Genomic DNA, 26,419 nt, shown 5'->3' with positions numbered 1-26,419 from the left:
TCGACTTCTAGTCTGATGCACACACTTTTTAATAATATTTTTTCCGGCTAAAAAGTGAGTCTTATAGACAAAAAGCTGTGATGATTGTTGTCCATTGGATTAGAGTCTGTAGAGTCTAGACATTATTTCACAGTTACTGATGGGTTTTATAGCAATCAAGGATTTCCATGTTCATTTTACTCAATATTTTCCACCAAGACGTTGGCATCTTCTGTCGCAGCTGAACGGCTGCTGTCAAAGTATATTTTGTTGGTGAAACCATTTTCTGATTGTAGCGTCATCGTTTTCCTCCTACGTAGAAAGAAGACTGCGGTGCCGATGGCAGCAAGAACAAGAATGATAGGAAGAACCACGCCGATGACCGCGCCACGTGAGGACTGCACTTCTGTAAAGGAAACATAAATTACACATGGGAGAGACAGACTGAAAATAAATAGATGGTGGAGTAGAATCGATTAACTCTAGTTTATGAAGTTAGAGATAAAGGGGCAGATTCATCATTTCTTTTGTGCTTTTTGTTATCTAGTTTTGAGTATTTTTCGCCTGTTTGTACTTGCACCATATTCATCTTTTCATTTGCACCTTTTTTAAAATCACTTTTTTACGTGTTCATATTTTTGTTTGTTTCTTATTTTGACACTGTGGACAGAGTTTAAGCATTCTACACGTTGTCATCGGATTCATCATTCAGGACTTTTTGAAAAGTCATAAAATATTTGCACAAAAGTACAAAGTTGATTTTATGCAAGGTAGAAAATTTGGTCCAATTTTTGCCACATTTTCTATAGAAAAAAATTGCAAAGAATAAAAGGTGAATGTAAAAAAATAAAAAACTATTTTGGACTTTGTGCAAAATTCATGATCCATGTGCAAAAGCAACTAATGAATCGTGGCCGAAGACTTTAGAAGAGGTGACAATTACCGTCTTATCTGAAAATTGGTATTATTTAGTATCGCTGCTTGTACTCTTACAATTAAAGAAGCCCTCCTCCCTCCATCAAAGCTTTTATCCTCTTAATATATTGCAGTCATCATATTATACGGCACTATGCACCACTGGCGTAGCTAGAGCTTTTGCCGCCCGGGGCTGTTCCCGAGTTTGGCGCCCCCCCCCATTGCCGTCACTCAACGCAGGGCGCCGCCCCCTCAGCGCTGTTTACCCATGAAATCTGGCACCTGCGCTGTGTATCGCTGTTTGGTGCAGGCGCAGAGAGCTCTGGCCGTCTGACGTCACAGCCAGGCTTGCAGACTGCGCCTGTGCGGCGAGTGCGGCCACCCACCTTGGTAATCCCAGCCCCGCAGTGTGTTATGCATTATGCAGAGTGCGGGGCTGGGATTCACAAGCCGGGCGGCCGCACAGGCTCAGTGTCCAGCAATCTGCCCCAGTGTCCAGCATTGCCCCCAGTGTGTCCAGCAATCTGCCCCAGTGTTCAGCATTGCCCCCAGTGTGTCCAGCAATCTGCCCCAGTGTCCAGCATTGCCCCCAGTTTGTCCAGCAATCTGCCCCAGTGTCCAGCATTGCCCCCAGTGTGTCCAGCAATCTGCCCCAGTGTCCAGCATTGCCCCCAGTGTGTCCAGCAATCTGCCCCAGTGTCCAGCATTGCCCCCAGTGTCCAGCATTGCCCCCAGTTTGTCCAGCAATCTGCCCCAGTGTCCAGCATTGCCCCCAGTGTGTCTAGCAATCTGCCCCAGTGTCCAGCATTGCCCCCTGTGTGTCCAGCAATCTGCCCCAGTGTCCAGCATTGCCCCCAGTGTGTCTAGCAATCTGCCCCAGTGTCCAGCATTGCCCCCAGTGTGTCTAGCAATCTGCCCCAGTGTCCAGCATTGCCCCAGTGTGTCCAGCAATCTGCCCCAGTGTCCAGCATTGCCCCCAGTGTGTCTACCAATCTGCCCCAGTGTCCAGCATTGCCCCCAGTGTGTCCAGCATTGCCCCCAGTGTGTCTAGCAATCTGCCCCAGTGTCCAGCATTGCCCCCAGTGTGTCCAGCAATCTGCCCCAGTGTCCAGCATTGCCCCCAGTGTGTCTAGCAATCTGCCCCAGTGTCCAGCATTGCCCCCAGTGTGTCTGCGTCAGACATAAAGAAAAAAAAAAAAGTAAAATCCTCACCTCTCCCGTTCCCAGCGCAGGTCCGGTGCACTCAGCGTCTCTCCGGCTCTGCAACGCTCAGGACAGAGAGGCTGAGCGCGTAGTGATGACGTCATCGCACCCTCTGCCCTGAGATGTCGCAGAGTCAGAGGGCGCTGAAGACGCTGCAGCTGCCGCAGGAACCAGGAGAGGTGAGTATTAGAATGGGGGGCCCAATGCCAGCGCTGGTATCGGGGAGGGGGCCCTGGTAGTGGCGGCGGTCGGCGCCGCCCGAAGATTTAAAGGGCCCGCGTCTCTCTTTTTTTTTTTTTTTCTTCCTCCTACTCCTCTCTGGGTCGGACCCGCCCCCGGCATTGTGCCGCCCTCGGTATTGTGCCGCCCGGGGCGGCCCGCCCCCCTCGCCCCCCCCCCTTCCTACGCCACTGCTATGCACTTAAAATTGCTCATTTTGCCTTTCTACCCAGCTAATTCTTCACTTTTCCATTCGGTCTATGACATCACATGATTAAAAACTGACTAGCTGAATCCTTCTAAGGCTACGTCGTCGACGCAACCCAAAGCGCATGTCAAACCGCATACACAACGCAGCATTATTTGACGCATGCGGTCAACGCAGAACAACCCAATAAAAATTAAATAAACCACCATAAATTGCAAGAAAAAAAAAAAGTCACACACATAAAAAAACAAACAAACAACAAACATTGCAAAGAATTAAAAAAAATTGGCAGAGAAATCATATACTTGCATCTCTTGAAGGCAGAGCTGTGTCTCGTGTACTCTCTGTTTCCAGACGTGCAGGCAAGTGAAATACAATGCAATCACCCTTTTTTTATATCTATGGGGTGGTCTTGTCACTGTCTAGACACTTCGTTACTTGTTTTTTACTCAAAAGGCGCATGCATCGAACAACGCGGGTCAACGCAGGCACCTACGCCCTATGCGTATTACATAGACAGTAATTTGTTTTTTTGGCGCAACGCAAGTGTGTTGCATGCGCTGTTTACCGGAAATTTGGAGCAGGAAAAATGCAACATGTAGCATCGTCCGCGCCTTGTCTGGTGCGCCCAAATGACGCATGCGTCGTACAACGCATACCGGAGCATGTCCATGCGCCCCCCCATGTTAAAGATAGTATCCGTCAACGACGCCCCCCATGTTAAAGATAGTATCCGTCAACGACGCTGCGCCCAAAGACGCTAATGTGAACGTAGCCTTAGCTCTATGTAAAAGCAAGAGGTCAATTTTCCCTGCACAAGTCATCAGTCACTGCAAAAGTCCCTGGCAGGGGGGCAGAGGGCGCATCTGGGTCAGGAGTTAAATAGGGGAATGATAAATGAAGGGACAGGGGATTTCCTGTTTCTACATACAGCAGAGAAAAGAGGAGAATTATCTTGGTAGAAAGGCAAAATGAGCAAAAGTAAGTACACAATGCTGTGTAATATGATGATTGCAATATACTAAGAGGATGAAAACTTTGATGGGAGTTCTTCTTTAAATATACTGTATATGATAAAGACTTCAGAAATTCTGAAGTGCATAGATATTGTAATTTTAGATAAAACATGCAGGGCGTGAAGATCATAGTAGTGTATGGTGAATGTAACAAATGTAATAAATGTGATCTCTACTGTACCTGGAATCTCTGACGGCTTCTCAGTAGGCAGTGGAGCTGTAAACACAAAATAGAACAGGTCACACATTTTTATTTATTTTATGTTTTTTTACTTTTAAATATAAAACTTGTGAAATTCAGCAGCCTAGATTATCTTCAGTGGCTTCTTTTGTGTGGATTTTCATGAATTACCATAGGGTACATCACTTTGTTCTATTTTGGGGCATAAAGTGTTACTTTAAGTTCATATTTCTGCACATCTAAAAATCTCAGCAGTGGGATTTTTTTTCTTTTCCATGTGACAATCCAATATTATTTCGTTAGTCTAAAGTGTCTTCTTAAAGGGGATGTGTCATTAAAAAAAATCTATTATTTAAATTTGGTTGTGCAAAAGTCCATTGTGAAAAGAGGCTAAGCAGGATCAGCTGTGCCATCACCTATTGTGATTGGTGGATCCCGTGATATCAGCTGTGTATAGAGGTGTCACCTGTCATTGTAATCCTGCCTCTGATGGTTATGAAACATCTGAAAACTCTTACTGAAAGAAAAGTTATTATACATTCCCCTTAATGGGTACATGTCATCACAAATGACTGATTGTTTAAATCAGGTTTTTATCTTAAACACACGTTTGAAAAATAACATTGATAATATTTGTTGCTTTTCTTTGTTATTTTGTGGGGGGTTTTACACATCACAATCTATATTAAATATCGTATATACTCGAGTATAAGCCGAGATTTTCAGACCATTTTTTTGGGCTGAAAGTCCCCCTCTCGGCTTAAACTCGAGTCATACCCAGGTGTAGGCAGGGGAGGGGAGCGGGGGGTTTTCTAATTATACTCACCTGCTCCTGGCGCGGTCCCTGCATGTCTTTTCCCAGCGCCCCAGCTTCTTCTTGTACTGAACGTTCACATGGTACCGCTCATTACAGTAATGAATATGCAGCTCCACCTCCCATAGGGGTGGAGCCGCATATTCATTACAGTAATAAGCGGTAACGGTGACCGCTCAATACAGGAAGAAGCTGCGGCACTGGGGAACAGGGACTGCACAGCGCCAGGAGCAGGTGAGTATAACGGGGAGGGGGAGCGCTGTGCAATATTCACCTGCTGCCCGTTCCGGCGCCGCTCCGTCTTCAGCGTCTTCTGCAGTGACATACAGGCAAAGGGCGCGGTGACGTGGATAGTGCACGCCCTCTGCCTGAAAGTCAGTGCAGAAGACGCTGAAGACGGAGCGGCGCTGGAACAAAGTCAGATTAATATTGAAAGTGCCGGGGGCCTGAGCGACGGAGAGGTGAGTATGTGATTTTTTGTTTTTATCTCAGCAACAGAAAATGGGGCAAGTGTCTGTATGGGGCCATAACGTTCGTTCAGCACTATATGGCGCAAGTGTCTGTATGGGGCCATAATCTACGTTTGTGCAGCACTATATGGGGCAAGTGTCTGTATGGGGCCATAACGTTTGTGCAGCACTATATGGGGCAAGTGTCTGTATGGGGCCATAATCAACATTTGTGCAGCACTATATGGGGCACGTGTCTGTATGGGGCCATAATCAATGTTTGTGCAGCACTATATGGGGCAAGAGTCTGTATGGGGCCATAATCAACATTTGTGCAGCACTATATGGGGCAAGAGTCTGTATGGGGCCATAATCAACATTTGTGCAGCACTATATGGGGCAAGTGTCTGTATGGGGCCATAATCAACATTTGTGCAGCACTATATGGGGCAAGTGTCTATATGGGCCCATAATCAACATTTGTGCAGCACTATATGGGGCAAGTGTCTGTATGGGGCCATAATCAACATTTGTGCAGCACTATGTGGGGCAAGTGTCTGTATGGGGCCATAATCAACGTTTGTGCAGCACTATATGGGGCAAGAGTCTGTATGGGGCCATAATCAACGTTTGTGCAGCACTATATGGGGCAAGTGTCTGTATGGGGCCATAATCAACGTTTGTGCAGCACTCTATGGGGCAAACATCTTTATGGAGCATCTTATGGGGCCATAATCAACATTTGTGCAGCATTGTATGGGGCAAATGTGTCTATGGAGCATCTTATGGGGCCATTATTAACCTTTATGCAGGATTATATGGGGCATATTTTAATATGGAGCATCTTATGGGGCCATCATATACTTTATGGAGCATTATATGGGGCTCCTGATTCAATATGGATATTCAAAAACACTTAACCTACTGAAGTCTCAATCAATTTTACTTTTATTGGTATCTACGGTATTTTTACTTTTGACATTAAGGCCACGTTCACACTTTGCGGCCTGCTCTGCGGGTTAATCCCGCAGCGGAATTGATAAATCTGCAGGGCAAAACCGCTGCGGTTATCCCTGCAGATTTATCGCGGTTTGTTCCGCGGTTTCCGCTGCGGGTTTACTCCTATACTATTGATGCTGCATATGCAGCAATATGCAGCATCAATAGAAATGTAAAAAATAATAAAAATTGGTTATACTCACCCTCCGATGTCCGGATCTCCTCGGTGCTGCAGGCGGCTGTGCCGACAAGGACCTTCGTGACGTCACGGTCATGTGACCGCGGCGTCATCACGGTCATGTGACCGCGACGTCACCACAGGTCCTGCTCGCACAGCAACTGAGACCGGACGCCGCGGGCAGCGCTGAGAGGTGAGTATAGCATCATTTTTTATTTTAATTCTTTTTTTTACACCAAAATATGGTTCCCAGGGCCTGGAGGAGAGTCTCCTCTGCTCCACCCCGGGTACCATCTGCACATTATCCGCTCAACTTCCCGCAACGTGGGCACAGCCCCATGCGGAAAGTGAGCGGATCAATGCATTTCTATGGGTGCAGAATCGCTGCGATTCTGCACCAAGAAGTGACATGCTCCTTCTTTTTTTCCGCAGAAAAGCCGCGCGGCTTTTTCCGCGGAAATCCGCAGCGTGGGCACAGCGGGTTTTGTTTTCCATAGGGTAACATTGTACTGTACCCTGCATGGAAAACTGCTGCGGATCCGCAGTGTCAAATCCGCTGCGAATCCGCGGCAAAACCCGCAAAGTGTGAACGTAGCCTTACAGGTAGCTGCTGCATTTCCCACCATAGGCTTATACTCAAGTCATTAAGTTTTCCCAGTTTTTTGGAGGTTCGGCTTATACTCGGGTCGGCTTATACTCAGGTATATACGGTAATTAAATAGGTGAGTAAATTAATTCAAAATCTTGCAGTTTATGCTCAAACTCTCCTGGTGTACCAATCCTCACAATGAGAATACTGACAACTCTGCCCTCAGTGTACAACAGAAGCTGAAAAAGGGGCAGGCAGCATCAGTCTATCGTGAGGATGGTTGTTCCTCTTTCGATTAAACAGTCACTTTGAATTAAAAAGTGAATAACTTACTTTTTAATCTTTTACATATGTATCCTTTGTACCTATGGCATGCGATGTTCTCCCATGTCCCCTTAGTAGCAGACATTGTGACACAAGTTGAATGTGAAGCTTCAAATTTTATTCCATGATGCCAGTTTACAAAATCCAGAGGCGCATTGTCATACCAAAGCCATTCGTCTAAAAGCAAAAACATTTCCTTATTTAATGTGGCTGACCATGATATGCAATAATATAATATATTACAATGGTAATAAAAGTCTGTATAAACATGCTAACTAGAGATGAGCGAATCTTTGAAGGTTTGGTTTGGTGAATGTCACAATGTTCGCCAAACATATTCGAACACCATTAAATTCTATAGGAGGCAAAACTAAACCGATAGACAACATCTTCAGGATGGCCAAAAAGCTGCCAAAAGAGCTTAAATTAGGGGCAGACACCAGGAAAAGTGGCATCAATTGACCCACAGTAGAAATGTGATAATGGCGCAGCAGTCAGGCATGGACCCTGCATGAGGTATCAGGGTGTGGATCGGCATTTAGAGCTTTGGATCTAAATTTAAATTAAGATAGATGAGGGATGGGTGTAGGCCTTCTGTGCTGGGAGCCCTGATACCTCATGCAACAGCTCAAACTGCTTTTCTGCTGAGCCACACTTGGGTGCCACAAACATCAGTTTCATAGACTACGATTGGTAGATTTAAATATAGAATTTAAGAATAGTAACACAAGTAGTTGACTGAAAGTAATTGCAGGCCTACCAGTCTGGGAGCCCTACTGCTACGGGCAACACACATGAAAGAGACCCAACTTGGAGCCCAAATATTTAAAAAAATTATCGCCACACATCATTAAAGTGGCATCAATTTCCCCAGAGTAGAAATAAAGCAAGTGGGGGGCATGTCCTCAAAGTCGAGGGAGCTGGTTGTGTCCAACAGAGCTGTGCGCTCTAGAGTCTAAAATCTCCTTAATCCTCTGGGTTTTTAGGGCCATCCAGCACAAATCACACTTCTGGATATATTAATAACTGATGATGACTGTTTCTGAGCCATTTGAGCTGCTGGTGAAGGTATCACCTGACTGAGGCCTACCCAAGGCCTAAAGCTGCGACCTCTTCAGCAGACTGACGTGGTCCCTACAGGCTTAGGCCGGAACCCTTTAGATGGTGGTGCGGCGTTCCCGAAGGATCAGACCCATAGGTGACGTCCCCAAGCATCTTGAGCAGCAGCTGTCCCGCCACCATCTTGGACCAGCGAGGGGCTGCCTGAGCTCCAGATGTTCTCATCACTACAGCTCGCTATCTCCCCTCTATCTAACCAGCTGCTCGGCTTATCTCTAATGCTAGAGGGCTCCTCTCCTCTCAGTATATTGCTGAGTTGAGAAACTGTTAAATCTAATTAGTGGAGTGGATTTTAGGGGATAGCACAATACAGTTATATGAAAAAGTTTGGCCACCCCTATTAATCTTAAGCTTAATGTTTTATAAAAATTGTTTTTTTTGCAACAGCTATTACAGTTTCATATATCTAATAACTGTTGGACACAGTAATGTTTCTGCCTTGAAATGAGGTTTATTGTACTAACAGAAAATGTGCAATCTGCATTCAAACAAAATTTGACAGGTTCATAAGTATGGGCACCTCACCAGAAAAGTGACATTAATATTTAGTAGATCCTCCTTTTGCAAAAATAACAGCCTCTAGTCACTTCCTGTAGCTTTTAATGAGTTCCTGGATCCTGGATGAAGGTATTTTTGACCATTCCTCTTTACAAAACAATTCCAGTTCAGTTAAGTTTGATGGTCGCCGAGCATGGACAGCCCTCTTCAAATGATCCCACAGATGTTCAATGATATTCAGGTCTGGAGACTGGGATGGCCATTCCAGAACAGTGTAATTGTTCCTCTGCATGAATGCCTGAGTAGATTTGGAGCGGTGTTTTGGATCATTGTCTTGCTGAAAGATCCATCCCCTGCGTAACTTCAACTTTGTCACTGATTCATGAACATTATTGTCAAGAATCTGCTGATACTGAGATGAATCCATGCGTCCCTCAACTTTAACAAGATTCCTGGTGCCGGCATTGGCCATAGAGCCCCAAAGCATGATGGAACCTCCACCAAATTTTACTGTGGGTAGCAAGTGTTTTTCTTGGAATGCTGTGTTTTTTTGCCACCATGCATGACGCCTTTTTGTATGACCAAACAACTCAATCTTGGTTTCATCAGTCCACAGGACCTTCTTCCAAAAAGAAATTGGCTTCTCCAAATGTCCTTTTGCATACCTCAGCCGACTCTGTTTGTGGCGTGCTTGCAGAAACGGCTTCTTTCACATCACTCTCCCATACAGCTTCTCCTTGTGCACAGTGCGTTGTATAGTTGACCGATGCACAGTGACACCATCTGCAGCAAGTTGATGCTGCAGCTCTCTGGAGGTGGTCTGAGGATTGTCCTTGACTGATCTCACCATTCTTCTTCTCTGCCTTTCTGATGTTTTTCTTGGCCTGCCACTTCTGGCCTTAACAAGAACTGTACCTGTGATCTTCCATTTCCTTACTACGTTCCTCACAGTGGAAATTGACAGGTTAAATCTCTGAGACAGCTTTTTGTATCCTTCCCCTGAACAACTATGTTGAATAATCTTTGTTTTCAGATCAGTTGACAGTGGTTTTGAGGAGCCCATGATGCCACTCTTCAGAGGAGATTCAAACAGGAGAACAACTTGCAAGTGGCCACTTTAAGTAGCTTTTCTCATGATTGCATGCACCTGGCTATGAAGTTCAAAGCTCAATGTGGTTACAAAACAAAAAAAAAGTGCTTTAGTAAGTCAGTAAAAAGTAGGCAGGAGTATTTAAAACAAGAAAATGATAAGGGTGCCCATACTTATGCACCTGTCAAATTTTGTTTGAATGCAGATTGCACATTTTCTGTTAGTACAATAAACCTCATTTCAAGGCAGAAACATTACTGTGTCCAACAGTTATTAGATATATGAAACTGAAATAGCTGTTGCAAAAAAAAAAACAATTTTTATAAAACATTAAGCTTAAGATTAATAGGGGTGCCCAAACTTTTTCATATAACTGTATACTGCACTCCAGCTCCCCACCCTACCCCCATCTTCTTTCATTTTATTGGTCCCTCTATCATACAACTATAATGGCCACTATCTCCATGATCAGAGACTCAACGTCTCTCTGTTAGTTTACCTTCACTTTCTACATCAGCACCAGGACTTTTGATAGATAAGAAAAGAAACAATAAAAAAAAATAAGAAAGGAGACACCAAAGAGAAAGAGGGGGGCTGTAGGAACGCAGTTAAACGAAAGCTCCCCATGACTGCGTTGCCAAGGCAACTTGGGGAGCATCGTTTGAATTCAGGCAGGGGCAGTGGGGATTGGTTCAAGGGATGGGAGGAAATGGGGTGGTCCGTAATTTGTAGGGCGGGTTTGTAGGGAAAAGTGCGGGAAAGGGGGCCATTACCTTTTAGGCAGCGAAGTGTGAAGACATGCATGATGTCCTCCGTGGAAACCATTCTGGGGCAGCTGCGGGAGATGGCGCGGTCCAGGCGTGGCGGCTGGCTGGAGGACCAGCTGGCATTGTTGCTATGCAGTCCTGCAGTCCAGGGGACCAGATCAAGGAGGACCCGTCCCCCGGAGCGTTTGTCCCCGGAGCTTAGAGCGCGCGGCAGCCGCCGGCCACGGAGCCCCTCTCGGGACCCTGCGGAGGGCGCAGGCCGCGGGTCACCTATCCACCCCGGCCCGCCCTCCGGCAGAAATCCTCCGGCCGGCGCTGCTGGTGCTGGGTGGCGGTCAGGAGCAGCGGCGGTGCAGGCCAGAAGAGATGCGCAGGCCGCACCGGATGTGCCTGCAGTGGATCCGGTTCAAGGGGCAAACATGGCGGCGGTGAGCAGGAGCATTATCTGGCGAGCAGCTCCAGTGGCTGCGGCGCCGGCGCCAGCTACAGCGACAAGGAGGAGACCCCAGGGAGCAGCAGCGGGGCAGAGGAGCAGCAGCGATGGAGGCAGCGGTTCAGTGGCGGGTAACTCGGGGTCTGACCCACCCCGGGTGCCTGGCAGGAATGGCGCTCCAAGAGGCAGGGCGATGGGCAGGCGTATTTTAACCCCTCAGCCTGGCCCAGTTCGGAGGGGGTGCAGTGTGGCAGCGGCTGGGGCTCGTGACAGGGCCCAGCAAGAAGACAGGTCTGGAGACGGGCTGGCAGCTGTCAGGTCCAGGTCGCCCAGGAGGTCGAGGGAGAGGTCCTTATCTTCTGCTCCGGTCCCCCCTGGTGACGAGGAGGCCAGGGGTGCGGGCTGCGGAGCTTCGTGAGTATGAGGCTGATTCTGTTGCGGTGTTGGATAGTTGAGTTCGGTCTGGGGATAGCTGGTATGGGGGGGGTTGATTTGGCTGGGAGAGGAGGGGCTAGCACTGTTGGGGTCCCGGGGGTCAGGGAGCTTTTGGCGGGTATGTCTCAGATTTTGAGGAGATTGGATGGGGGGGCCTTGATAGTGCGTGGTCGTCTCCGGTAGGAGCATGGTTGCCGGCGTCTGGTCCGGGTGCAGGAGTGGTAGTAGGGTCCGATAGGGCGAGTGGGGTAGAGCAAGCGTCGGCGGTTGGGGTATCGGTGTCCGTTCAAACGGAAAAGGAAAAAGGGGATGCGATTAAATTGGATGATAGAGCTAAGGGGGAGGTTTATGTGTGCTTTGAGGGGCCGTTGGTGGCTCATTTAAAGAAATAAATAAAAGAAAAAATTTGGAAAGATGAATATGTGGAGATTTTCTCCCTCCTGCCTTTGGAGAAGTTTAATTTAGACAAGGGTAAGAAGGAGGATAGTAAAAAAGAGGAGGAAGAAAAGAGGCGCTGGCGATTAATACCTCAGATGTTTGTGAATTGGCAGCAGGCGTTTTCAATTTTGGCAAGTGTTATCGGGGAAAAGTTTCCGGAGAATTGTTCGGGCCTGTTTTGCTACTTGGATGCTATAGGGGAGGCATACAGGGCGTACGGGGGCCAGGCATGGCTTCGGTATAATGAGCAGTTTCGGCAAAGGAAGGCGGTCAGGCCTGAGATAAAATGGGATCAAAAAGATATAGGGTTGTGGTTGAAAGTTATGGCTCCAACGCGGTTTGGGCAGTCCTTTCATGGGGGGGAGGGAGTAGTGGTCAGCAGTCGGGACAGGGAGCTGGGGGACAGGGGTCACAGGGGGCTAAGGACAAAACAGGGACATGTTGGCAGTTTAATGACGGCCAATGCAAATACGGCAGTACATGCAAGTTCAAGCATGTCTGTTCTCACTGCGGCGGGGCCTCGCATGGAGTGGCCAAATGTTTTAAAAAGGCAAGGGGTAAACCAGCAGTGGGAGGCGGTCAAGGGGGTGACACCAGTGAAGGTTCAAAGGATGGCCCCTTATCTAAGTAGGTATCCAGATCGGGAAAAGGCGAGGCTGCTGTGGGAAGGTTTTTCGGAGGGTTTTCAGATTCCTCATCCGGCTCATACTATCCCATTTTCAAAAAAGAATTTGAGGTCAGCTAATTTACAGGCGGATGTAGTTACGGCTAAATTGGCGAAGGAGGTTGAGTTGGGGCGTATGGCGGGGCCGTTTAGCGCTTTACCCGTGGAGGGGGTGGTTGTTTCGCCTCTGGGGGTAGTCCCTAAGAAAGAACCTATCAAGTTCCGCCTGATTCAACATCTGTCATATCCAAAGGGCCAGTCGGTTAATGATGGCATCGCTGAAGATCTTTGTTCTGTGGTATATACTTCTTTTGATGCTGCGGTACAATGGGTGCGTAGGTATGGCGCAGATGCGTTAAGGGCTAAGACAGATGTTGAAGCGGCTTTCCGATTGCTTCCGGTTCACCCCGATAGTATCCCGCTGTTAGGATGTTTTTGGAACGGGGGTTTTTATTTGGATAGGTGTTTGCCTATGGGTTGTTCGATTTCCTGCTCGCTGTTCGAGGCTTTTAGTACTTTTCTTGAGTGGGTTGTTAGGGATGTTTCCCAGGTTCCGTCTGTCATCCACTACTTGGATGATTTTTTGTTTGTCGGCCCGCCGGATTCTCTGTTGTGTGGCAATTTGTTGGCTACCATGGAATGGGTGGCGGGACAGTTTGGTGTGCCTTTAGCGCGGGAAAAAACAGAGGGACCTTGCACGGTTCTGAGTTTTTTGGGTATTCTTATAGACTTCGAGAGGATGGAGTGCAGGTTGCCTGAGGAGAAGTTGTTGGCTTTACGGCAGGAGGTGCTGAGATGTGAAAAGTTGAGCAAGGTTAAGTTAAAAGAGTTGCAGTTGCTGTTGGGGCGTTTGAATTTTGCGTGCCGTATCATGCCTATGGGCAGAATATTTTGCAGGAGATTGTCTAGGGCAACTGCTGGAGTGCGGTCGGCACATCATTTTGTACATTTGAACAAAGAGCATAGGGAGGATTTAGTAATTTGGCGGCGTTTTTTGGATAATTATAACGGCAGGGCTTTGATTCAACAGGAAGATTTGAATGATTTTGATTGCTAAATTTTTACGGTCGCAGCAGGCAGTGTTGGATATGGGGCCTATTGTGCAGGAAAATGGAGTGTTGGAGGATGGCCTGATTGGTGGTGTGAAGCTGGTTTAACTAAAAATTTGGCGTTGCTTGAGCTGTTTCCAATTGTGGTTTCGGTGTTTATTTGGGGTAGTACTTTTAAGGATAGGCGGGTACGTTTCCATTGTGATAATTTGAGTGTGGTGTCGGTGATTAATAGTCTTTCTTCTTCCTCTCCCCTGGTAATTTGACTGGTCCGGGAGTTAGTCTTGCGGTGCCTGGAGTTGAATACATGGATTTCGGCTGTTCATGTTCCCGGTGTTCAAAACTCTATAGCGGATGCTTTGTCTCGTTTGCAGTGGGAACGTTTCCGGGAGTTGGCTCCAGAAGCGGAGGATGCAGGAACGACATGCCCTTCTCATTTGTGGTGGATTGTTGCGGACGAGGAGGTCGGTTGATACAGGCCACAGTGTCGGGAAGGACGTGGTCAGGTTACGAATCATCATGGCATATGTGGGAAGGGTGGTTGGAGCAGTTGGGTTCAGTTGAATCGGATGGTGAGAGTGATGGCGATTTTGCTGTTGATTGGGTCGGCGGAGGAACGGGGTTGGTCGGTGTCAAAGCTGAACAAATTTATAGCTGGTTTGGCTTTTGGTTTTAAGCTTCAGGGTTCCGTGGATGTTACTAAGGATTTCTTGATTTGGCAGGCGTTGAAAGGTTTTCGGAAGGGTTCGTCAACTTGCGATGCGCGTAGGCCCATATCTTTTGGGACGTTGAAGCGTTTGGGTGAGGCGTTGGGGGAAATTTGTAGTTCTCACCTTGAGGCTGTTTTATTTCAGTTGGCGTTTTCATTGGCTTTTTTCGGGGAGTTGAGACTCGGTGAGTTGGTGTCCCCTAATAGGTTTAAAGCGGGGGGTTTGTTGGCGGAGGATATGGAGTTTTGGGCTGGTGGAATTTCCTTTTGGATTCGGCGGTCAAAGACCGATCAGTTGGGGAAAGGAAGACGTGTGGTTTTAGGGAAGGTGGTTGGGGGTTTGATGTGCCCCATCGGTGTTTAGAGGCTTATTGGGGTTTGTGGCCGGACAGGCCTGGCCCACTTTTACGGCACCGACAAGGTGAGTTTTTGTCGCGGTTTCAGTTCACGGCAGTATTGAAAAAGGGGCTGACATTGTGGGGCCTTGACCCTTTTTCCTTTGGGACACACTCTTTTCGGATTGGGGCGGCATCTGAGGCTGCTGGTTTGGGTTTGGGGCCGGAGGTTATTCGGCGTATTGGCAGGTGGTCGTCTAATCGGTATTTGTCTTATGTTCGTCATTGATGTCGGTTACTTGTTTGGTGGGTATTAATTGTTGTTGTATTTTTCAGGTTGGACCCCACTGCTGGCTTGGATATTCGGACACTCTTTTGTGCATTGGGGTGCGATTCGTGCTGATGCTAGGCAAGATGGTAGGCAACTGGGTTTTAAGAGAGATGCGGTGGTGGTCCGATGGTTGGGTTTTCGGGGTATGTTGTGGTGCAGGATACTATCCGAGTTTGCCCGCGCTGCTAATTTGGATCGTTCCCCGGACATTGTTGTGGTGCATTTGGGTGGGAATGATTTGGGGTCTAAGCCGGTGAGAGAGTTAATTAGGGATATCCGTTATGATTTTTTGAGATTGTGGGTATCCTTTCCAGGGATGGTGACGGTTTGGTCTGACATCGTGCCTAGGAAAACGTGGAGGGCGGTACGTTCCCTTAAGGGGATCAATAGGGCCCGGATGAAGCTGAACAGGGCCGTGGTGAGCTTTGTTTCCTGTAATGGGGGTGTGGCAGTTCGGCATTTTGAGAGTGGGAAATTTTTGGAGGAATGATGGCGTTCATTTGAATGATATTGGTTTGGATTTGTGGATGTTGGCCATTCAGGAAGGGGTTGAGAGAGCCATGGCGGTGGTGGGGCACTCGCGAGCCTGAGGTGTTCAGTGCTGCTCATGGTTGGCGGGGGGGCGGGGTTCTTGGAGTTGGTTTTTTATGGGGCTGATCTGGCTTTGGTTTACTGGCTCTGGACGGGGATTTTACCTCGGGAGGTTTGGGGTTGGTTTGCCCGGTAAACGGGTTACATGGTGCCCTCGAGCTGGTGGTTACGGCTGAGAGTAAAGAAGGTTTTCTCTTAAAAGTTGGTTTGAGCTTTTGCCTATCGGGTGCCAGATTTATTAGCTCCAAGAACCCTCCCCTCAAGTTTTTTATATATACAAATGTATAAATGGTTATTTATGTTTGTTTTGTTAATAAAATGGCCGCTGTGGCCAAATTATCCAAAGAAATAATTGACATGTCTTAATTGAGGGTAAGAAGCATTTCTTTGGGTGAATGTGGTTGGATGTAGGCACTATGCGGTATCGCGAAGGTCCAATCTTGGGATATGCAGTTATGCAGTCATGTGTGATGCTACACCAGCAATGTTTAGAGCTTGAAAATATATATTCTGGATTCTTCATGACACCTAGTGGCCTACAGAGAAATAACAGCCTAAAGTCTACACGCACAATATTCCTGTTCGAATATCCCAAGCTTATGGGATTAATTTAATTTTCAGTAAGTAAGCAGTTCTTACAGAACTCTTTCAAATGCCATACATCAACAGATAGTTCCCTTTCATGATGGTTAAAATTGGGGGTGGTCCCACTAGAGAAGCTAATGCAAACTTAAAGAGCACAAAGGGAAAGATGGAGAAATTTGTTAAGAAAACAAGCTTTGGTTCTTCTGGACCTATCTGACCTCCACACTGGTGACTGGAGCATGGTGTAGGACCTAGCCACACTCCTTTCGGTCTATCTTTCACCTTCATAGTGGGAAACCACCCCTGAGAGTAGCCGGAGCAAACAGAGAAAGAAAACGGGGAAACTCGCACCAAAACGTCTTCTCCCAGACTGACTCTTGGACTCCAAGACTCTATACTGTTTGACTGCATGTTTGTCTTTCTCCACTTTTCTGTCTCTCTTTAACCTCCCACTCTACCACTCATGTTACCCAAATCTCTAACCCAGTACTAGAGAGTTGCTCATCAAAGACTTCTACACTCGGCAATCAAGCTTTCGAGGATGTCCAGTTCATTCTCCTTTCAACTGAGATGATTCGACTCTCTACACAGAAAAAAAGCAGTCGGCTCGAGATATATACATAGCTTCATGCTTCTAACCCATGAGTATGGCTGCGATTAAAATCTCTTATGACAATGTAAGCGTCTTTACTTCCCCTTCTAAACGAGGCCAGATTCTGAAATGTTTCAAAAAAGAAAAAATAGATCTCTGCCTCTTATAGGTGACGCATTTCAGACACAATCATATTCCCACCTTCCCAAAAACAAATTTTTCAAAATGGTTCTACAGTCCCTCTCAGTCGGGTAACTCGAAAAGAGTTAGTATAGGCATAAACAGCCAAACTCCTTTCACCTTCCTTGATCAGTGAAGAGCTGACCATGGTAGAATCATCTTTATCAAAGTGCTCTTGAGCTCTTCGCCCATAATCATAGCGCGTATATATGCTCCTAACAAAGACCAGATTAATTGGGACATTAGGCATTTTACAGGAATTCACAGAGGGTATGCTGATCCTCGTCGGACACTTCAATGTGGCCTTTGAACCTTCTTTGGATTCCTCTTCAAAAAAATCGACAGTCTCACAAAAATCATTAGCAAAACTTAAATCCAAACTCCACAGCATGCAATTAAAAGATATTTGGAGACCCATTAACCCTTCTACCATAGACTTTACCCATCACTCTGCTCCCATAAATCATACCCGAGAATTAACTATATTCTAATAGGTACTCAATACGCTTGTCTATACTCAAAGCCAAGAATAAATTCCCATTAGTGATGAGCGAATATACTCATTGCTTGGGTTTTCCCGAGCACGTTCGGGTGATCTCCGAGTATTTTTTAGTGTTCGGAGATTACGTTTTCATCGCCGCAGCTGAATGATTTACAGCTATTAGACAACTTGATTACATGTGGGGATTCCCTCGCAACCAGGCAACCCCCACATGTACTCAGCCTGGCTAATAGCTGTAAATCATTCAGCTGAGGCGATGAAAACTTAATCTCCAAACACTAACAAATACTCGGAGACCACCTGAGGGAGCAGTGAGTATACTCACTCATCACTAATTCCCATATTTTCTCTTACCATTCCCTGATTGACATTCTACTTACTATTCCGTCTATCCCGAAAAGGGATTATAGATGGTGATTCAACAATATCCACCTTAAAACCCCAGAAAATAGTAAACAAATAATTCATAGATTGAATTAATTTTTTCAATATAATGACAAGAAAGTGGTGCCTCTCCAAACTTTATGGGAGACACATAAATTGTTCATAAGGGGTGAATTCATAGCACTAGCTGCTCATCTAAAAAATAAAAGGGATATGGAACAAAAGGAATTACAAGATAAAATTCAGAATATTGAAAAAATTCATAAAAAGACGCTTGCTCATTTGTCTCTCCAGACTGACCTGAGAACGAAACTACCGTAAGTAACTTTCTGAACCTACAATCAGCAAATGTACATGGGGATAAGCCAACTAAATTCATGATGGCTCAAATTAAACAAAGGAAGAGAAAATCCTTTATTTCTCGCCTCAAAAATTATGTTGGTTCCACGATATTTAAAACAGAATAGATTGTGTTAGAATTTCAAACATTCTATCGGAGACTTTATAATTTAGACACTCAGCTTCCCGAACCCTTTATAGACAAAAGAGATAAAATTAAGGCTTTCCTAAAAAATATCCCCCTACCTACAATCTCTGAGGATCAGGTTGCGTTCCTGGGTTCTCCTATCTCTGAGAAAGAAATTTTGGATGAAATTTCATCTTCCCCAACGAACAAATGTCCAGGCCCTGATGGATGTTATACACCGGGGTCGAGGGGTCTGATGTTATACACCAGGAGCAAAAGAAAAGCCTGAATTTAATTAATCATTTTTTTGTGCGTAGTGTGTATTTGTATTCTTCAATGTTGGGCTGATTGGGCAGCCTATCTGATAGGAGCCGTTTCACTAACATATAGAATGTGCAGTAATACTTTTTTTTAATTCAAAAGTTTTATACCCCTGTCAATGGTGTCCTAGGCAGTAACCTACTTCACCTATCCCTCATTTTCGGCCAACCTCCTGATTATTCCTTTAAAAGACTCAGAATAGACTGAAGAATAATATCATTATTAAGAAGAAACAACATAAGAAGTATGGTGAGAGGTACAAAAATGGTTAAGAAAACATAACATCCTGATACCATACCTTCCACGTTTCTGAAAAGCCCAATCCAAAAACCTTCAACCTTGTCATTCAGTAACTCAGTATGATGGAGGAGGAAATTTGATTCAGTCTGATCTTCAATTGAAACTAAAGTGGAACCTATAAAATTCAGAGATCAAACAATTGTTTAAGGGCATTCTACTGGACAAATATGGTATCACAAGACATAATCACAAATCTGATGCTTCAGTACATAACATTTATTTATTTTGCTCACTTACATAGCGCCAGTGTATTCCACAGCGCTTTACAGACATCATTATCACAGTCCCATTGGGGCTCACAATTTTAATTCCCTATGACTATGTTCAGTTTGTGGGAAGAAACTGGAGAACCTGGAGGAAACCCACACAACAATGCGGAGGAAATACGAACTCCCTGCAGATATTGTTCTTGGTGGGATTTGAACCTAAGACTCCAGCGCCGCAAAGCCACATTCCGGGTTTGTAAATAAGGCTTAACAAATTCATGACTGGTCCATTTTCCCTGTTTCTTGGCCAAGCATTTTCAGGTACAAGTGTTTTTAATGGCTCGGCAAAAAAATTCTCATTTGAATATTCAAATAAATCACATACTTTTTTTCGCAATACCTGGGGTTTAATTTTTATGTCATTTGATATCCTTTTTTTATGACATCAGGAGAAAATGTAAAGAAAAACAGGAAATACGTGTCTAACACCACATTTTAAACTGTGTTACCCTTTACGTAGAAAATATTTTTGAAATATTGGACATATTTTTTTCTCAATGTCTCAATGTTTCTTTTTTTTTGGGGGGGGGGGTTAGGTTTTGTTTTATATACATTTTTATTTTCTACAAAGTGTTCCAAATTATTTAGCAAATTGGATTTAAATATCATAAAGATGTCATTTTTTTATTTTTAAAATAAACTCATGGGCTGTTTTTGTCTCATGGCTCTTTCATCACTGAAATCAATCTCATATACCTGTGATAATTAGTTTCCCAGGTGAGGCCCAATTAAAGGAAAACTACTTAAGAAGGATATTCCACATTACTAAGCAGCCACAGGTTTAAAGCGATATGGGATAGAAAAAGGATCTCTCAGCTGCCTAAAAGTGTCAGTGCAATGCCTTGGACAAGGTATGAAAACATTAGTTATTTAAAAAAAAAACTTATCTGTGACAATCATTCTGTAAATAGATTTGTGGCTGATACAGAGCAAAGACAGGTTTATGCAGATAAAGTCATAATGAGGAAGGTTCTGCCAGACAAACTCATCTGATTAAGAGATCAGCTGATAAAATAACATAACAAAGCAGAAAAAAAGTGTTTGAATATTATGATGTCTTTGGGATCCCAAGAACCTCAAGGTATAGAATCCTGCACAGGCTGAAGGTGTGCATAAGCCTACTTTTCGGCCATTCCCAAACAGTGCTCACAAGCAGAAACTGTTGCATTAGGCCCACATGATGACTAATTTTAAAACAGTCTTGTTTACTGATGAGTTCTGTGCAACCCTGCATGGTCCAGATGGATGGAGTAGTAGATGGTTGATGGAAGGTCACCATGTCCAACAAGGCTGCAACATCAGCAAGCAAGTGGCAGAGTTATATTTTTGGCCGGAATCAAGGTGACAGAGCTGATAGGCCTCTTTAAGGTCTCTGAAGTTGTGAAAATGACCCCAGCAAAGTATATACAGCTTCTAACTGGGCAATTTCTGCCATGGTGCAAAAAGAAGAACCATGCCATTCACACCAAATCATCTTCATGCTGCAAAGAATACTTCTTAGTCATTGGCTGCTATGGGCACAAAAGGAAAGAAACTCCTGCGGTAGCCACCATCCTCCCCTGACCTCAACCCTATAGAGAACCTTTGGAGTATCATCAAGCAAAAGATCTATGAGGGTGGGAGGCTGGTCCCATCAAAACAGCAGTTCTGGGAGGCCATTCTTACATACTGCAAAGAAATTCAAGAAGAAACTATCTAAAGACTCACAAGTTTAATGGATGCAAGAACTATGAAAATGATATTAAAAAAGGGTCCTATGTTACGTGTAACTTGGCCTGTTAAGATATTTTTGAGTGAAAAAAACATTTGATTTAATTAAATTTGACCTTTACTGCTGCAAATTTAATAAATGGACTATTTTCACTTCTTTACAAGCTATAAAAACTCTGTTGTGCATAATAATTTGCAATAGCGCATTGTGATTTTTTTTTTGTTTTGAAAAAAAAATACTGTTATTATTGGAAGGTTTGTCCAACAAAATTTGAGAAAATTAGAGAAAAATAGCAGTCACTTAATAATTTGTAACGAGGTGTATTTCCGTACTGCGTTGGTCGGTGGCTGGAGAGCAGAGGCTCCACACAACAGGCATAATCTAGTGACGTTGTTGCGCCTGTTGTTTCCAGACATTAGCTCCCGTCTACACCACTGTATTTGCTGGTATCTGCTGTTTCGGGATGTATATACCTGTAAAATTGAGGCACTGGGCATAAGGAAGGGTAGGAGGGGACAGCCATGTGGTGCTGCTCGCAGACCACTGTATCCCATGCTTTGGTTGTCTCAATCCGTGGGCCAGTCAGGAGCAGCCAAATGGATAGATGTGGCCAGTGTCCTGTACTTTCCCAACTCTGTTGCAAGGGAAAGTGTGGACTGCACCTATGTACATAGTGTATGAGTAGTCCAGAAGTAGTTGAACAGTTGTATCGGCTCTGCGAGACTTGCAAACTGTTTAGCTCACAAAGCATTGTCTAACTTGCCTAAAATTGTACCTAGTTCACAGGATAAAAGTTGTGGCCCCTTCATTCTTCATGTTAAAGCAATGGAATATGTTGGTGACACAGCAAAACTTTATGAGATAAGATAGTTTCTTTATCTGTTTTTTGGATCTCTGCCATAATCATTATCTCAGTGAAATTAAATCATTATCCAATGCTTCTATCACTCACCTTTGAAAAGACAGTGACGGGAGGCTTCAGACCAGAATTTAGTTACAGATGATTCAAAATGATAGCAATGGTTACGGAAGGGTATCCATCCTTCTGTGTCTGGGCATGTTCCTGGGTTTTGTGGTGGGTCGGTGGGAGCGGGAACTTTAATTTAAAAAGGTAGAAGAGAATGAAATGGACATAAAGTGTCATGCCCTCATCGTTAAGTTTCATGTTTTCATTACTGAGTTTTTTGTTCACACCATATAGGCTCCCTCTAGGGCAGGAATGTCAAACTCAAATACACATAGGGCCCAAATTAAAAACGTATTTATTAAAAAAAAGGTCTAAAATTGAGGAAGTTTTTCCTTATCATCAAATATAATGATGACACTTTTCATATGGAAACAAACTTAAGGGGCTTGTCCCACAAACTATATTTAATTAATAGATCTTTGAATAAAAGTAGCACATAATCACAAAGGGGGCATTCTGAAATAATATGTTATGTAAGAGCAGTAAAAAGCATATGGCCCAATAGTCTAATTTATTTATGTAATAACAAAGGATAAAAACCTTGAATTGTTAAAGAATACATATAATAAGTATAATGCCAGCAAAAGTTCCCCCCAAACACAGTATGATACCTCCACAGTGAATTCCTCCCTAGTACCCTCTACAGGCACAGTATGATGACCCAAGAAAATTATGGTGACCCAAAATAATATCATATGCCAACTGTGATCCCCACACAGACCTCCAGACAATATAATGGGCCCCCTCATAGTCCTCCATACAGTGTAAAGGGCCCCACATAGTCCTCCATACAGAATAATGGGCCTCACATAATCGTCCATACAGAATAATGGGCTACACATAGTCCTCCACACAGTATAATGGACCCCACATAGTCCTCCACACAGTATAATGGACCCCACATATTCTTCCATACAGTATAATGGGACTCAAATAGTCCTCCATATAGTATAATGGCTTCAAATAGTCCCTGGTGTTGCAGGCCAAATATAATCACCCCGTGGGCCAGAGTTAATAATAATAATAATAATAATATTAATAAATTGACATGTGTTCCCTAAGAGTTGGATTTTCTTATTGGCACTAGCTTTTTGTCCCATCTCCTTGCTCTGTAGTGGTGCATTGTGGGAAGAAGGAGCTCATTCCCTCACAGACTGAAGTACAGAGAACATCCACCATTTTATCCCCGTTCATGATAGCATCTCTGGTAAGAAAGGTTATGTGGCATTTGTTTGCAACCATCAAATACAGGAGACTCTCCCCCCTGTATTACTCAGCTGCATTTATAAAACTAGTTAGCAGGCTGGTTGAACTCATGTTGTTTATACACTGTTTAGCCATTTTGTCTCATGTATTTCTGTGTTGCCTTTGTAAATGTGCTAATTCCTTGTTATTTTACTGTTTATAGTTTCACTGAATAAATTTACTAAAAGGGAACCTGTCACCAGAAAAATTGCGATTAACCTGCATATATGGGTACCTGCCCAGCACCTGCACTTTGCTGAACGCTGCAAGGATAAAATGAACTTTATTTTCCCTGGCAGCATTCCGTTTTCAGTCACGGGGACGAGGCCGGCACCGGTTCAGTCACCGCTCTGAGTATAGAGAGCTGTGGCTGTAACCGCACCCCCGGCTTTGACTGACATTGATTCTGCATTGGGACCGGCTATCAGTTATTGCGGAGGGTGGCATGGTTACAGCCGTCGCTCTGTATATCAGGGACTGAACACCAGTGCCATCCCCGGGACTGAAATCGGAATGCTGCCAGGGGAATAAAATTCATTTTCTCACCACAGCGTTCAGCTAAGTGCTGGCAAAAAAAATGGCCTTGGAAGTGGGCATAAACTTTAGCAAATTACGAGCCATTTAAAAGGTGACATCTAGTGATGGGCGAACATGCTCAGATAGCGTCTTATCTAAGCATGCTCTGGTGAACACATGTGGGGATTCCCTCACAATAAGGTAATTCCCACATGTGTTCAGGCTGTCTAACAGCCACAAATCATGCAGCCGCAGGGACTCCAACATAATATACGAGCACACCCAGATGCTCGGATATCAACCGAGCATGCTTGGATACGATGTTATACGTGCACGTTCAGCCATCCCTGGTGCCATCGTATCAGAGGACGTGGATCCAGGGTGACATTAGAGGTGAAAACAGACCCTCCTAATTCATGAAAAACATGGCTTATTGTTAAAAAAACTGTCCAAACTTTGGGACCCCCAATTATTTGTCATTGATATAAACCTCATCCCTTCCCTAGACCACCAGGTATGCAGATATTAATCCTTGTCTAGTGTAGAAAACCAAGTATCATGATATTATCTCCTTGCTGCCCTGGACTGCCGGACACATAGATAACTCCTGGAGGTCTATGGAAGATTGGATTAATGACAGCAATCCCTATTCTTAATGGACCTGTTTTACAGACCACAAGGGATGGAAGAATATACTCATCCATAGTCCTAGACCACCAGAATTCTAGATCTATAATCCCTTTGAAAACCCTAGAGTACCTTTGATGTGCACATTGTCCCCTTCATTACTATAGAGGAGGGCATAGGCACTATTAAACTACTTATGGTACCTGTGGCGTATCTAATTTGAGTTCCATATGGATATCTGGAAAATGATCAACTTACCGCTGGTTTGTTTGCAGATGAAAGAATAATAGCTCTCATCACAAGACGACGTCGTCCATTGTCCATCCGTATCCACATATACACATCCAGTGTCTTTACTTGGCTCCTCTGCAGCCCATCTGGTGTAGCGTACTTTCCAGTTATCCACCCATTTATATGTATTCCCAGTCTGAAATAATTTATATTAGTTACATGGTGGAAATGTCAGCTTTTCATAAGCCATCAGTCATAGGAATAAAAGCAAAAACAAACAGTGACAGTAATAAAATAAGACTTTTCTCTAACCCGTCATGCCCTGTAAGGAGAAGAAGATTAAAGAGGAAGTGATTGAAGAACAATGGGAGACACAGAAGCAGTCTATAATTTTAAGGGTAGGTTAATTTTAAAATTGAGAGGTAGAATATGAAAAATATAACCCAGAAAATCACATTGTATAAATTATATAACAGTATTTGCATTTTGCAGTGAGAAATAAGTATTTGATTCCTCTGGCAAACAAAACTTAATGTTTGGTGGCAAAACCCTTGTTGGAAAGCACAGCAGTCAGACATTTTTTGTAGTTGATGATGAGGTCTGTGCACATGACAGGAGGAATTTTGGTCCACTCCTCTTTGCAGATCATCTCTAAATCATTAAGATTTTGAGGCTGTCGCTTGGCAACTTGGAGCTTTAACTCCCTCCATAAGTTTTCTATGGGATTAAGGTCTGGAGACTGGCTAGGCCACTCCATGACCTTATTGTGCGTCTTTTTGAGCCACTCCTTTGTTGCCTTGACTGTATGTTTTGGGTCATTGTCTTGATGGAAGACCCAGCCACCACCCATTTTTATTGTCCTGGCGGAGGGAAGGAGGTTGTCACTCAGGATTTTACGGTATATGGCTCCATCCATTCTCCCTTTAATGTGCCCTTAGCAGAGGAACATTATCAAAACATAATGTTTCCACCTCCATGCTTGACAGTGGCGACGGTGTTCTTTGGGTCATAGGCAGCATTTCTCTTACTCCAAACACGGCGAGTTGAGTTAATGCTAAAGACCTCAATTTTTGTCTCATTTACCCACAGCACCTTCTCCCAATCACTCACAGAATCATCCAGGTGTTGATTGGCAAACTTCAAATGGGCCTGCACATGAGCCTTCTTGAGCAGGGGTACCTTGCGGACACTGCAGGATTTTAAACCTTTACGGTGTAATGTGTTACCAATGGTTTTCTTGGTGACTGTGGTCCCAGCTCTCACCTTCCTCATAATCAAGGATACCCCATGAGGTGAGATTTTGCATGGCACCCCAGATCGATGTTGATTGACAGTCATTTTGTATTTCTTCCATTTTCTTACTATTGTACCAACAATTGTCTCCTTCTCACCCAGCGCCTTACATATGGTTTTTTAGCCCTTTCTAGCTTTGTGCAGGTCTATGATCTTGTCCCTGACATCCTTAGAAAACTCTTTGGTCTTGCCCATGTTGTAGAGATTAGAGTCTGACTAATTGAGTCTGTAGGCATGAGTCTTTTATAAAGGTGACTATGTAAGACCGCTGTCTTTAATGCAGGTAACGAGTTGATTAGGAGCGTCCAACTGGTCTTTAGGAGCCAGAGCTCTTAATGGTTGGTGGGGGATCAAATACTTATTTCTCACTGCAAAATGCAAACAAATTTATATAATTTATACAATTTGATTTTCTGGATTTTATTTTTGATATTCTATCTCTCAATATTAAAATTAACCCTTAAAACCCTTAGACTGTTCATGTCTTTGTCAGTGGACAAACTTACAAAATCAGCAAGGGATCAAATACTTATTTCCCCCACTGTGGTAAGTGAGGGTGATTAATAATCACATGGTCATATTCATATGGCGCGCTAACCTGGGGCTATAAAAGTGGCCAAGGAGGAGTAAGTAAGAAGCTTCAGTCTGTACTGCTGTCAGAGTAGTTTGTTCCAGAAGAAGGAGACAAGCTCACCTTCAT

General features: G+C 44.4%; 1 protein-coding gene across 1 annotated transcript; it reads right to left on the bottom strand.

Annotated features, from left to right (window-relative positions):
- On the bottom strand, positions 1–26,419 carry LOC143783211 (macrophage mannose receptor 1-like). Its single transcript, XM_077271630.1, has 7 exons — positions 26,414–26,419; positions 24,454–24,622; positions 21,793–21,936; positions 18,862–18,978; positions 7,084–7,251; positions 3,722–3,757; positions 1–385 (listed from the first exon to the last, which is right to left on the bottom strand). Exons 1-7 carry the CDS (start codon positions 26,417–26,419, stop codon positions 177–179), a joined length of 849 nt encoding a protein of 282 aa, XP_077127745.1. The 3' UTR covers positions 1–176.

This window comes from Ranitomeya variabilis, chromosome 6 (genome assembly GCF_051348905.1).
Source record: "Ranitomeya variabilis isolate aRanVar5 chromosome 6, aRanVar5.hap1, whole genome shotgun sequence".
NCBI lineage: Eukaryota > Metazoa > Chordata > Amphibia > Anura > Dendrobatidae > Ranitomeya > Ranitomeya variabilis.
This window is presented reverse-complemented; position numbering and strand designations above follow the sequence as displayed.

Coding starts and splice junctions, on each gene's coding strand:
- LOC143783211 (XM_077271630.1), bottom strand. Junction 18,979..21,792: donor CCGTCACTGTCTTTTCAAAG/GTGAGTGATAGA, acceptor TGAATTTTATAG/GTTCCACTTTAGTTTCAATT. Junction 3,758..7,083: donor CATATGTAAAAGATTAAAAA/GTAAGTTATTCA, acceptor TTGTGTTTACAG/CTCCACTGCCTACTGAGAAG.